The sequence below is a fragment of the Rhipicephalus microplus genome, chromosome 6 (genome assembly GCF_043290135.1).
Source record: "Rhipicephalus microplus isolate Deutch F79 chromosome 6, USDA_Rmic, whole genome shotgun sequence".
Lineage (NCBI taxonomy): Eukaryota > Metazoa > Arthropoda > Arachnida > Ixodida > Ixodidae > Rhipicephalus > Rhipicephalus microplus.
The window spans coordinates 116,820,611-116,835,324 of NC_134705.1; the positions used below are offsets into that span (position 1 = coordinate 116,820,611).

At 45.5% G+C, this 14,714-nt stretch overlaps 2 protein-coding genes across 2 annotated transcripts in view; one reads left to right on the forward strand and one right to left on the reverse strand.

Annotated features, from left to right (window-relative positions):
• Nucleotides 1–5,607: 5,607 nt before the first annotated feature.
• On the reverse strand, nucleotides 5,608–12,453 carry LOC142764891 (isocitrate dehydrogenase [NADP] cytoplasmic-like). The gene is made up of 3 exons (XM_075865438.1): nucleotides 12,241–12,453; nucleotides 8,091–8,395; nucleotides 5,608–6,405 (listed from the first exon to the last, which is right to left on the reverse strand). The coding sequence occupies exons 2-3, from the start codon at nucleotides 8,360–8,362 to the stop codon at nucleotides 6,210–6,212; spliced, it is 468 nt and encodes a 155-aa protein (XP_075721553.1). The 5' UTR covers nucleotides 8,363–8,395; nucleotides 12,241–12,453; the 3' UTR covers nucleotides 5,608–6,209.
• A 1,228-nt stretch (nucleotides 12,454–13,681) lies between these two features.
• The window catches only part of LOC119182262 (protein Skeletor, isoforms B/C-like), a 65,268-nt gene continuing 64,235 nt past the window's right edge, over nucleotides 13,682–14,714 (forward strand). The window contains exon 1 of the mRNA XM_075867803.1: nucleotides 13,682–13,810. Coding sequence (XP_075723918.1) covers nucleotides 13,759–13,810 — 52 coding nt within the window. The 5' untranslated portion in view covers nucleotides 13,682–13,758. The remainder of the gene's footprint in view (nucleotides 13,811–14,714) is intronic.

The window sequence follows — 14,714 nt, forward strand, 5'->3', positions numbered from 1 at the left end:
TTTTGATGAAGGCGGAAATGTTGTAGGCCAGTGTGCTCAGATTTGAGAGTACGTTAAAGAACCCCGGGTGGTCCAAACTCCTGCAGCACTCCACTACGGCGTCTCTCATAATTTCTAATCAAATCAATCAATCGAGCCACCTAGCTCTTCGAAATAAATATGCGGCTGAAACCACATATAACAAATAATTGTTCATACGTGTAAACTGATAAAAAAAATACTTGCGTGCGGGGTGTGTGCGGATTCGCAAAAGCGTATTGACTTCAATTAGCTTAAGACTACTCGTGGCAGACAGCACTGACTTCCTTTGGCCAACTCGTGCCGTGCAAGAACAGTTACCACATCTACTTGCACCCATAGAGTGCCAACAATACGAAAATGGCTCACTGCAGTGTTCTCTTTAACAGTGTACTGTACTATAGCTATGTTATGGTTAGTTGACTGTTTTTTGCATTTGTAAGAACTTTTGACATCTGAAATTGCTTATATATAGAACTTTATCGCGATCCCCTAAACATTACATACCTCCACGTTCGACCGTATAACGTCCATTCATGTCATCGTTATAGACGCTTTTCAAAATTTTAAGGGTTACCTTTTGTGGCACGCAGTTTGAACAACTACTGGCAGCTTGTCACTTGGTGGAAATAGCCCGTTCGAAACCAGTTTACTTACGCAATGTCATGGACAATATTGAGTCGCCTTCTTTTATATGAACACTTACATTAGACAACATTAGACGAGTCCTAGCGCGTTCAAGTAGGACCGTGTCTCCATTTGAAGCACGAAAGCTGCCGCCAGTACTTGTTCCAATATGCAGTGCAGAGAAGCACACTTGAGAATTATGAAAAGGGTCCATTGAGAGGCTAATTTTGAAGCATTTGTACATGAACATTTCCGCTTGATATAATCTACCGTTATCGCTCTCTCTCCCTCCACCTCTTTATCAGGCCGGGTTCGTCATGAACAGCAGAAGGAGAAGGGCCAATTTGACGTGGTTTCTTTTCAACGTCCATCTCACTGATCTCTCCAAGAAGTGCCACCCCACCGGTCCTTTCGAGCGCCTCAAGGAGTTTAGAAAATTTTTCCTCAACATAAGCCGACGTGGCTACTGAAGACAATGCCGTCGATGTCCAGCCATGTTCGTTTGAAGGACGACAGGAACAACGAATCGTGAAACTTGACTGGTGTACTTGGTGCGGGACAATCTGTACTGCCTGTCTCCACCTTATCTCCCCAGTGATTGTGGGAAGCGTCGTCGTGTATATGTTTTTATTATTAACGTGATAGCATATCATTTTATTAACGTTCTGCGCTATTACTAGACATTCTTTACAGTAGCTGTGAGCTATACCATGCTTCGATGTTTCTTTTCAACCTTTAATTATGACCTAGCATAAACTCTCTGTGCGTCGCTATACAAGTGTAAAGCCTTCGTTTATTGTAGCTGTCGGCTTTACCATGCTTTCGTGTCCCCAAATGTCGTAATAAAATCACGTATTGCGCAGCATCTCTACGGTGTTCTCTTGAGAAAAAATTACGCACTTACCCGGCAGGATAACATGAAGTGTAGATACGCTCACCAGACATTCCAACGCTTTACAGATCAGTGTTTTACCACCGGGCCACAGTACTACTCAGGACGCCTGTAGCCGCGGTAGCACTAGAAACCCATATATCTCCCCCCCCCCCGCCTATTTTGATATAGAGGACTGTTAAACCGAGAATTAATAACTAATATAGGTTTATGTCTAAAACAGACAAGGCCGTCAGCAAGTATCCCACACCCCTTCATACAAAAAAAAAATCCTGACTACTGGCCTGCTATGCAATTTATTTCTCTATTACGCCTTTTTTACTACACATTTCTCTTTTCTACTCGCGGAAACGTCTTCTAGTGAACGGTTTGGGTGAAGCTACAAAATTTCGGCGAGTTCTTATGCGCGTAGTTTTTGGAAGGAAAGAATCATGTGCTTGGGTACGAATTTTATTGTTTGCAATGTAGTACTCTTTTGTATTTCTTTCCTTGCTATGTTGCGTGACCGGACTAACGCCACCAAGAAAATTATCAGGCCTGCTCGCTCCCACCGTGACGTCACTCGTTTTGCCCGAAAGAGTGCGCGTACGGGAGGCTGTGAATCCGCTGTCACCATCGTCTCCCGGAAAAATTATTAAGCCTTCGAGGCGAGTTTTACGCGCTTAACAGCTTTATCTTGCCTTTAGGATAAAAAAAGGTCGCTGGTTTAAGAGAACTATTGCGCTTCCAACCATTGAGAAATTCACGTGTAAGTCATTTCTTTCACGAAAGATCAAAGATTGTACGCTATCGAACGTGTGGTCGAACTATAAAAGCGAATTTCGATGAACCAACAAAGTGACGAAAAAAAGAAGGCGAATTTTATTCATTATTTATTCACACACACACACACAAACAAACAAACAAAAGAACAAACAAACACTATGTAAAGCATGCAGAGAAACTGTTCTTACTCATTTGGAAAGCTTTTGCAGTTTAATTTGTACTCTTTTGAACATCTGTCTTCATAGACACGTAGTTATTAAGGAGAGCTTGTGCTGCTGCCACAAATATAGTATTCAGCACATTATAAGGGTCATGACCATTCCAACAGAAAACAAAATTGTCAGTTTCACAAAAACGAAGTTGTGATTGACACAAGAAGCAGCGTTTCCTCTTTTGCTCTGGGTACTCTCGCAGTGGTGCGTAGTTGGTCATATAATTTAGGTCCTGAAAAAAATATTAGTACTTGGTCTATATTAAACCATGTAGCTCCTTTGGGCGCTTCTACTTCACAGCCTATTTTTGTATCGGTACATATTTCGTAGAAATCATAACTGAAAATCAATTAAGAAAGCCTTTTACTGTAAGTGTAGACACTCATCTGAATTTCAAGGAAACAACTTATGCTAAGGTGCTGACCGCAATAAAGTGGTATGAATAGCGGAAAGAAAATACTATATGCTCAAAATCGGTACACTAAGTCATTTCTTCATTTTTATCAACCAAGTTAATGAAACTAGCACAAGTCCGTGGCACTAATCGCCAATTGCAAAATGTTTGCCCACCCTGAAGGAAACACGCCTTTACGGAGAGCGTACTGCCACGCGCGTTTAATATTTTAATGCCAGGGCTTACGCCAACAAGTCAAAAGCACACATGACACCTTTATTTTAGAGCAGCCCCACCGTGGTGGTCTAGTGGCTAAGGTACTCGGCTACTGACCCGCAGGTCGCGGGATCGAATCCTGGCGGCGGTGGCTGCATTTCCGATGGAGGCGGAAATGTTGTAGGCCCGTGTGCTCAGATTTGGGTGAACGTTAAAGAACCCCAGGTGGTCAAAATTTCCGGAGCCCTCCACTACGGCGTCTCTCATAATCATATGGTGGTTTCGGGACGCTAAACCCCACATATCAATCAAATCAATTTATTTTAGAGCAAGAACAGAACATAGTCGAGATGGGGCGATTGGAACCAATCAGTAATATGTAGTACGGGCACACGTACCTTCAGCTCACCAAGAAAACTAATGTCGACGTCAGTTTGACGAACGACACACTCCCATTTCGTTCTTCGATTGCCCTTAGGAAACGAGAACACTCGCGACTTCGATCCCTTTGCCACGACAATTCGCCACGCAGCATCGCCCAACCGTTCAGACTTGCAGCCGTACAGATTTTGAATATCCAGGGCACAAATCACATCACATATTCACGCAGCAGGTTACGGAATACGGACACAGAAAAAGACGGGCTTTTCATGTCGTCAACAAGCACAGCGGCCCTCCAGGAAAACGTTTGTCGGGCTTGCCAATCTGTCTACCGAGCGACGAGATCAAGCTAAGCACGTCTGTGCAGTGAAAACACGCTGGTCACAACGGAGTGATGTCAGAGGCTGAGGCAGACACAGTGATCAGGCGTGAAGTTATCTAAATGGCATTAGACTGGATTCCAAGAGAAGCCAACCACGTGAGAGGGAGACTGAAAATTAGGGGGGGCAGATGAGATTAAGAAAGAAGTCTACGCGTAAGACGCGGCCGCAGAAGGTACAAGACGGGGTTGATTGGAGGAACATGCAGCGCGTATAGTCAAGCTGCTACTGTTGCCGATACTGCTGGTCGATTCCACGAAAGACCGAAAAACGTGCTATACTTGATATCTCCTCGTTTGCTCGTATATTTTATATCTTTAGAGTTGAAAAAGTTTGTTTTAACCAGTTTGCGCAAGAAAATATAAGGATATAAATTACCCACACAAGAGTTGTTAATGCTGCTCATGTCAGTGTTGATTCTTGTGCCCTCCTTTTTTTTATTTTTGCGTAATTGTTAAGAAATATACTAGTATGCATTTCATTCGAAATGTCGTTTTTGAGGAGAACATTCATACTCTCAGTAAATACCGCACTAATGTTATTTCGCACAATCAGAAAAAGAAAAACAGCGTTATTGTATTTTTTGCCAAAAAATATATGGAAGTGAACATGGGAGTGAACACACTCTGAAAACGCAATGTTTGAAAATAAAAAAGTTTGTCCTTTTTTTTTCAGAATATAATAACGCAGTTTACCGAGTACAATTTAAAAAACATTGAGCGAAATTGAGAGTGTGTTTTTATATAGGTTTTCATGTTTAGAGCGACAAAATTCACTACTTTGAAAACGATTGGACAAATTAAAATGCAGAGAATAATTACTCACTTAAGATGCTATCAATGCTGGAAGTATGAACAAGCTATAACATTCACAGAAACAGAATCTGGCCCCAAAAAAAAAACGAGCGACTTTTATAAACATGCGTTTTTCGATAATATTTAGAAATACCTAGGTTGCCCAGAGCTTGATAAAATTATATAAGCTATTTCTTCATTACTTCTAGCTGTGCTAAGCAAAAACAATTTCTGATATATAGCTTGCGTCACTGTTAGCATGATCGCGAATTCCCGAAAACCCACTTTTCAAAAAATGGCCGTCGTGACCCGGCAATGCTTTTCAATTTTTCCTTGGTTCAAAAAAAATGTTAGTTGACAAAAATTGTAATTTGAAGCTGTTAAATCACACGGGCATGGAATAAAACGTACGAGGAAAATAGGAGATATCAAGTATACCACGTTTTTTTGATCTTCCGCGGAATCGGCCAGCTGGTGATGATGTTAATAATGCCTAGAGCTGAGACCATTAAAACTACGTACTGAAAGGGTTGAGCGGATAGTAAGGACATTGCGTTACAGAATTGATGGATAAAATATTCACTTGTATTATCAAGAAAACTACTCGAACTAACGAACCCATTGCTTTTACTTGAGAATACTCTGAGTGATTGGATATGTATCTGAATGATGTGCTGTGGTGGATAAGTGGCTAAGGTACTCAGCTGCTAACCCGATGATGGCGGTGGTCACATCCCAGTGGCGGTGGCCACATTTCGGGGGAGGTGAAATAGCTAGCTTTGGGATTCTGAAACATGGTTCGATTTTCAATCAAACCAAAAAACTATTAAATTTGTTTGCATCTTTTGTATTTGGTTTGCGGAAAACAGTTCTCACTCAAAACTAATGCACAACGAGCTATTCAACGCGTTAAAAATGAGATGGGAAATTCGATCGTAAAGTTTCTTTTATTTCTTAGATTATAACAACGGAAAGCAACCAGCGCTTGCTTCTTGTCGTTGCATCCGTCTAATGAAACGAATGACTTAGCAAATATAGGATCGCTCAGCGCGTTTTGCTTGCCGCGGCTTCCATCTACCAAAACAAAAAAATTATCCTACTCAAAACGAAGACCAACGCCGTAGTAACTGAGAGAAAGAGACTTAAAAAATCAAGTGATTTTCCACAGAAACGGCGAATCGCAGACAGATTAGCCACACGTGCTGTGCAGCCCTGTGCTTAAAGAAGGCGACTATTAAGGCGATTGCCTTTTCCATGAAGACTTGCTTGTACACTGACGCCATTTGCACGGCTACGTTGGCGATTGATTCAAGTGTGTTCAAATAGTCCCTCCTGCGCACGGTGCCCAATCCTTCGGAACACATTTCGATGTCTTGCGACATGTACCTGGAAAGGAAAAGCTGGGCAACCGCCTTCTCTAGCATCCTGGCAAAGTCTACTAGCCTGGAGTCGTTGTCCAGCTTGGTACTGCGTAGCATCCGTTTCGTCCAGCTGAACATGGCCGCCATCGAGTTCATGGGCATCTCCAGACTAAGTCATGTAGCAGCGGAAGTGCTTCGTAATGGGGCGTTTGGCGACGTTTGCAAACATGGTCGGATAGTCGGGGTAGAAGAGGCCGCTGATCATCAGGTCGATCAAGTTGAAACCCTGAGCCACGAACCAGGACCGGATTTTGCCGTAGTACGTCTTGCAGACCAACACGAAGACGCGTTTCGTGTGCAATGACCTGGGTAGCAGGATAAGCTGTTGGTAAGTCCTATAGAAAATTTAAGATATTCACTCTTCACAAATTATTGCATACACGTCTGCTTGAAGCAAGAGGAGTTGATGAAGGCCCGGCTTTTTTTTTTACCAGACACCACCCAAGGAGACTAACAGACAATGAAGCATTAACGTGAAGAAATTGAAGTGGATGAACAGAAAAGTTGCTGACGGTAGGAACCAAACCTAGAACCTTCGGATAACGTCTCTGTTATTCTACAAATTCAGCTGAAGCGTCGGGCGTGTTCCTGTCCTGCCACCCATCTTTCAAAAATATGCGATCTTGAGTATCAGGCCAGCACAGTTCTTTGAAGAGAGCAAGCTTGTGCCACTTCTATGCAACAAAATCACAACACCAGATGACCAACAGTGGACAAGAAGTGGCATCTCGTTGGCCAGGTTGCGCTAAAAAACGTGTATTAGATGTAAAAACATCAATACCCTTTACTTGACTACCGTTTCAGCATGCACTATAACGAAGCGAATAATGAGCTAGTGCTAAAAAAATTTCGGCAGATCCCACGTGCCAGATAATCGACGTTATGTAAGCATGCGGAGGGAAGGTGACCGTGTTGCAATTTTTTTATTGAGCGAAACGTCATGAAATGGCGTTAAATATATGTACAAATGTTGCACGCACAGACATATGTTGAAGAGTTGCTGATGTTTATACAACCAGTTGTTTGCACTTGCGCAACTATGCCAACTGTAACATGCGTATTAGCAACACCAGAAGCTCATATGAAGCGCTGATGCTCGCGAGGATGCTGGCCCTGGATATTGTACATAAACAAGCTTCAGGGCATGGCAACTAATCACAATTGGCATTAACCTGACGTGACGGCTGTATCAAATGAGTACATATGTAATGTTTATAAAATTGAGTAGGCAGCTCTGCAACCACTATAGACGTTTCACGAAGATTAGTATCTATTTGAAAAGTCGTTCCGAGACCTGGTGTAGCTGTGTGGTAAAATGCTCAATGCCACGCAGAATGCTTGGGTTCGCTTCCAGCTGGGACCCTGACAATTATTCTTTGCATTCGACGGGTCGACGCTACCAATGTCGGGTATTAACGCTCGTGCGTTAAAATTTCCAATGTGTGTTGTCATCGTTCCTGGGTGGATACTAAGTGTCAATCACCTGTGTCACATACTCACATACCAGCGGCACATACCCGACTATGGGTATGTGCCACTGTCAGGCGGCATGTGTTGATGACGTATGTGACGGGATTGTGACGATTGCGTCATATTCATCGAACCACCATACCCTCCCAGGCTAATTTTGGTTCACGCCAAGTTAAGGGGGTGACCACGAGGGCACCCAAACGTAAGTGGCTGAGCCAGCCAGCCAGCCACTAGATTAGATAAATAGATAGATAGATAGATAGATAGATAGATAGAAAGATAGATAGATAGATAGATAGATAGATAGATAGATAGATAGATAGATAGATAGATAGATAGATAGATAGATAGATAGATAGATAGATAGATAGATAGATAGATAGATAGATAGATAGATAGATAGATAGATAGATAGATAGATAGATAGATAGATAGATAGATAGATAGAGCTCAAAGTCGCCGAAGTTCGCTAAGAGATGCTTCACATTTAAGAAGATTGAAGAAAGCATTGGTACTGTACCTGTCCAGGTGCTGGTCCGCGAACGCACGGCAAGCGACAACGATAGTCTTGCCCCACTGCTTGAGCAGCGGTTGCGCGTTGGCGCTGATGATGGGCTTGCGGAAGAGGGTGCCGCCCAGGGCGTCGCGGATAACCGAGTTGAGAAACTGCAACATGGGTTTCATCTGGCACTTCTCCAGCACGTCGCGCACCGCTATAATGGTGGTGCGCTTGTTGCCACAGCTAAAGCGCCACAGGGCATCGCGGGCCTGCAGCTTTGCTATGTTATCCATCTCGTCCTTGTTGGAGAAGAAGAGGTCGCGTACCTGCGCAGGATGTACGAGTGAAATAGTTCGCGTGCTTTATTCGCGATGCACGAAAGCCGCTTTTCAATTATGATGGCGTGCTTTAACAAAACAGTAGGATTAATGCCACATGTTTGCTTGCACGAGAGATACAGTGTACTCTACCAGAGAGGCAATTTCTAAATTAGGTACCACTGCAGCTTACGTAAAGCTCTAACGATAAGTGCAAGCTTGCGGTGGCGTAAGACGTAGAGCTGGGGGGCAGGAAAGTACTGAACCCCTCTTGTGCTCAGATAGAAGAGAGGGGAGATGCTGGTTGCGAACATGATGTGTCTGAATGGCTGCACAGTGGGCCATAGCGAACTTAACATTTTCATCGCATTTATACTTTGTAGCGTGTACCCAGGTTCAATACCTCTGAGCTCTGTGAAACTACTGAAATCGACTAGCACTCAATCTGTTACAGATAATACTGAACAGAATACCTGCCACGGCAAATTGGTCCCCCCTTTTAATTTTTTTCTGAATTTTCGCGCATGCAGGCTTGAGTGTTGATTTGTAAGTGGGTGAAAATTACATTAGCCTTGTCAAAGACACATATAAAAGTATTCGGGCTACTCCGCACGCATTGCGCTCGTCCATTACCAGGTTTTTGCAGCTCACAAAGGGGCATGATGAACTCAATTTAGGAGACGCCAGCAGCGAAATAGGCAAGTGGTTTCTCAAGGACCTTTTAGAGCTTGGAAGTGAAGTTTAATTGCTAAGAAAGAATCAGTACAGACCTTGCTCACCAACTAGATTATGCAGAGAAACCCTGCAACACTTTTTGGAGTAGCCTTGCAATGAATTTGTTGAAAGAGCTTATTGCCTCACAAAATAACCACCAAAAACATTTTTAGTATCTGTACAGTACGAGTGGAGTCACTAAGATTTGTCGCACGCTGCAATTGCCCTCTCTCTGCTGTAATCCAAACGAAAGTGCGGGAAGCTAAGCAAAGCGGGACGGCACGGAGAAAGAAAATACGTCAGGCACGCCTCGTAATATTCAGCCCCTTTTCATAGCTTTTTTTTCGACTACGTGATTTTTCAGTGCAATCACGCGTGCTCGCTTGAACAAGTCACGGCCTCCCACGACGGCCCAAGTAACGACAGAGCGTGGGAAGCTCAAACCAACCAATGGCTGATGCAATGGCTAAGACAAGAAATGTTTTAGCTTGTATCGTCCTTTTTCAAGAGAAGCGAATTTTTTAGCTGACTTTGAGAATTTATCATGAATTCAAGGCCGTGTGCTGCGCTATATTGAGCCTCTGCTACCGATCGGCAGTATTTTCTGATGATGTTTCAAAATTGTTGCAGGACCCCTTCAAGTCTATGTTTCACTCTTTCCTGCCTCGTTAGTGAAGTTTCTTCTTTATTATGCAGCGATGGCGCCAAAAATGCGTTGTTTCTTCGTGTGCAATGGCGTAACATTTTTTTAAAACTCGAGCGTGCTTAGTAAGCACTTCCTTCTCGGACAATCTTGAACATAACGGAAAGCTAATCCTTGTTGAACTTTGCAGTGTACAACTAAGACACACGTAAAAAAAAATTGCCCGCAGCTTCCCTCGGGGGAACACTGAGGAGGATGCGGAGCATATAATTGGTTAACGGGGTGTTAAAGTGCGACTTACTTGGGTCGATGGCTAAATTGGTTAACGTGGTTGTGAAATGGGGTGTTAAATTGCGACTTACTTGGGTCGATGGCTAAATTGGTTAACGTGGTTGTAGGAGGGGGTGTTAAATGAGGGAGCACGTACACACGTATGCGAAAGGGCGGCGCTGGTCGAAGGGACGTCGATCATTGTGTTTGTGGATTCGTTGGAATTCATTTCACCGCGACCTTGGACGTCGACGCGCCGTACAAACCAACCGACGAGCGGCAACTGAGCGAGCGAGCGCCGACCTTGAGTATATATACAGCACGACGGCGCATGCACTGTCAGCTGTTGAATGTTCTCGAAGCGCGACGCCACATGCGCGTCCACTGGAGAATCAGGAGAATTGTAGATGTCGAACGCGGTGTGTAGAGGAGGAAGGGTGCACAGATGGTGGAGGAGTGAAGCGTGCGCGGTGTGTAGAGGAGGAAGAGATGCACAGATGGTGGAAGAGTGGGCGACGGCGCGACGGCGCATGCGCGCGCGTCAGCTGTCGAATGTTCGAGAAGCGGTGCGGACGGCGCGGACGGCGCACTACAAGGCGCGAGTATAAGATGCTTCCACATCTAAAACTTCACAGGCAGGTTCCCCAATTTATAGGATCATGCTTGTCTTGTCTCCTTGTGTCCTGTTACGAAGACGAGACGCCAACACGGTCCCGAAGGCGCCACTGCTCTGAACTCCGCCGACACGGTCACCAGCCGTTTCGTAGCGCGTGTTAATCATCTCGCGATTGCTTCTGCGCAAAGCTGATAGGCGAACGGACGAGACGATGGGGAGTTAAGGCAAAGTTTATGTACAGCAAAGAAATAGAGGCGTTACAAATTCAGCACTGGGGCTGACAGCTTAGAGACACGAAAAGCCGAGCTCTCTTCTCTGACACATAGTTCTACTGCTGGCGACGCGCCGCAGGGCTTTTTTTTTATAGGCACCGGGTGGATCCTTTGAATAACCAAATGTCCAACCAGAAGCGCCGCTGGCCATGATGCCGGAATCTTCCAATGGGGCCCGCCGCTGCGCGTGGTTGCACCAAGGACGAGGTGATGTTGCCACGCATTGCGTAAGACTCGCCAGACTCAAAGGCGCCGATTGCTGCGCATGGTTGCAGCCAAAGACGAGTGACGTTCCCCCACGTTGCGTAAGACTCGCCAGACTGGAAGGCGCCGATACCTTCAATGGACTCGCGGGCTGAAGGAGCTCGCGGTGCGTTGCGTGACAGACCGGCGCCGCTGATTGATGACGTCGTTGAGTTGATCGCGTGAGGCGGGCTTGATTGCTGGCCTTGACACATATTGCCTTTTGCAGAGGCATTGACGTTCGGTGTGGACTCGCAGGCGTAACAATCCCTAACTGCATCGTATTTTCTGTCTTAAGGCGCTGTTAAACTACATACAACCAACTAGGCGTAGTGTCTGAAGAAGGACTACGAACCGTCTCAAATCTTGCCTTTATTCTCAAGGACACAGACACACCTACAGGACAGAGACGCATACACAACACCTCCTCTCGGGTGAAATGAAAAGAACGAAATCGAAACTACAATGACATCGCAACACAAGACCCTGTCCTAACTCTTCTAGCTGTTCGTTAGTAGAGCCGTCTGCAATAAAACTCCCAAGCATTTACCTGAGGGTGAACATGGTTAAGTGCGAATACACGGGGTGATGCTATGAGGGGTATTTATTATTTCGCACTATTATGTTTATTAATCACACTATGGTGCCTTTATGGTGTAATGGTTCCTGGGAATCGCAATTTGATCACACGGGGGAGTTTACGTTAACTCACTGACGAATGCCAACAGATTTCAACTTTACTCCCCCTCACGACCCGCTCTCGACGGGAGACTGAGAGAGAAGGCGGGCGCGCGAGAGAGAGGGGTGCGCGCGCAGCTGCAGCGAGTGAGGAGAGCGGAGGAGCGAGCGAAGGGGGAGGGGGTATAAGGCGCGTTACTGACACCGATATCAGCGTCGCGTCCGTGGCTTATTCGGTAGAGCGTCGTGCTGCGGCCCGCCAAGTCCTCTTTCTTTTAAAGATAGAGAGAAGACTGCGGACGCCGCCGACGGCGGTGGATGGTTTGGGGTCGCTTATAAAGTGTATTCACACTTAAAAAACGTGCGAAACTGTGCAAGCCGCCGCTGGCAATCCCTTGCAAAGCACGCGCCCACATACCTTCAGTTCTGTCTCGCGAAAGGCTTAAGGTTCTCACGGGCCTGCTTCCAGATGCTGCTCGACATCTCGTCGCCAAGTGGCTCCACGATGGAGCTGCACTGGAGACGACCCACGGCCTTGGCTCAGTGGAACGAATTCGCTGGTAAGACACGATCGTAGCGGTGAACCAAGAGGTGCTTTTCGGAGAAGACCAGCAGCTCTTGCTTCGCGAGCTTCGAGCCACACGCAGATGTTGATGATGATACTGATGAACTCGCACATGGAACGCGACCCGAGCGCGCACTCTCCCCTTTGTTTTTTTTTTCTGTTTCCATAGCCGTTCTTTATTTAGTTGTAGCGGAAAAACAAGGAAGGGTCAGTTAAATTATAGCCACCTATTCCGTCATAACTATAACATTAATGAAGACGCATAAAAAGATGTGAAATCAACAAAGAATAAAGCCTCAAGGAAAAAAATTTAAAGCGGCCTTTATCTGTAGGGGTGCCAAGCTTGAAGAAATTACGGAGCTGGGCAACCTTCTTGGTTGCTCTTAATTCGGTTTTATGTTTATTTTCGCTATGATTATTTATATTCATTTATTCTTCTCTCTTTATCTCTTTTTCTAACTCATTCTGTATATTTTTTCATCTATTTCTTTTTCTTTCTCTTTCTATTTTATGACGACTTTCTTCATTTTTTTCCATTCTTTAAGTCATTTTCAATTTGTTACACTAAATGATCATCACCAAGGCGCTCAAAGTACGAGAGGACAGATACTTCCCCTTGGCGTGAGCACATGCCACTATGCTACACGTTAAGCGTTGCGCCAACCGACGACGGCAACATGACAGGAGACAACGCCCCCCTTAAGTGCTCCCTCCGCACATTAAAAAACTTCAGCCGGGTCAACACCGAGCGCACCGCTGCTGCTTCGCATCCCATCAGGATTGCGAAGCAGCTTCGGGAAGATGGTCTATAGTTTTTTTACGCTGTGATCTATACGTAACAGGGCCACTAATGCGTGTGGAGCTCGCACAGAGACATTTGTAGTACATCAGAGTATGAATCCTTGAAACAGTGGCACACACTGGCAATGTGGGACTGGCCAAGAGCTACCACATGAGTTAAGAAGCCCTTCCCAGTGTCTTTCCTTGTGGTGGCGTTGCCGATTTACCGCGGTCATGGAGCGAAAAATATTCGTTCCTCCATGACAGCGGTGCACAGGTGAGGCTTGTTTTGCCTTGTCTTGTCGCCTAGGAGATCTTGGCTCATATCCACATGGGGGATTGGCCACACTGTGCCTTATAATAAATATTTTCTCTCGGTGTTCAGGCTTCAGGCTCGTCATCATCATTATCATCTTCGTTTCTTATGCACTGAAAACGGCCGTGCTTTGATTTGTGCGCGTGTATTCGTAACACAGAAGAAGAGAAAGAGAAACGCTCACTCGGAGGCTTTGGAACGTTGTTAAAAGCCTTCATCGAATATTCTTCAGCTTTCGTGCAACCAACTCCTCGACATCGACGCTGCGCTCAAGCATGGCTCGTCACCTGGTTGCCGCGCTTCTACTGGCGTTCATCGACATGCAAGGTGGCATTTTTTAATGTTACGTTCACGCTTTCTCCCGTAGATCGCAGTTAACTGTAATGGGGACAGCATCAAGTCGTACGCCAAAATACTCCGCAGCTGCGTGAGAAACGGGTTTGTGGCAACCAGGCATGCCAGACACAATCTGGCATAGTTAATACTCGAGGGCCCGTGGCACCACTGAAATGGCAAAACAAAAAGAGGGGGGAGGGGGGCAAGGGTTCGTTGCATGCCCCCCCCCCCCCCGTCCCTATTTTGTCAATGTATGGGGCGAACTTCGCACCTTGCACCACCTCCCTCCTTCCGGAACGCAGCATCCCCCTCCCTATTATTACGGTGTATGGGGCTCACAATGCACCCCCCTCTTTCTCCCTCCACCCCCCCCCCCCGGGTGCACACCCATGCCAAGCCCGCAACGAACGTGCGTACAAAACCTCTAGCCGAGACGTGAGAGGCCATCACCCGCGACCTATAAAGAATACCAACGAGCACTGGTCTCAAGGGCTCAGGAAGCGATTGCAGCTAGAGGATTTTGAGAATGATGGACCCTTCCAAATAGGATGACCCCGAGCACACAATCTCGCGAACATTGTTTCTGGACGTTAAAGTTTTTTTTTTTTTATCATCAACGAATATCACGAAGCATGTCGGTATAGCACCGGTGGTTTGTTGGCTCTCCCGACTGGGCAACAGGGAGTTTAATAAACTCGTTAAAGAATGTTGCTTGTTGGGCAAGTTGGTACAAACCTTAGCACGAAAAAAAATCCACTAAAATGTCGACAAAGGAAAAATTGATACAGAAGCTGAGACAGTGAACACGGAGGTGAGAGCCGCCTCTGTTTTTGCTATGCCTGCTTCTTCCTCTCAGTTTTTACTGTTACTGGCGGCTCCTATTTGCTGTTATTTT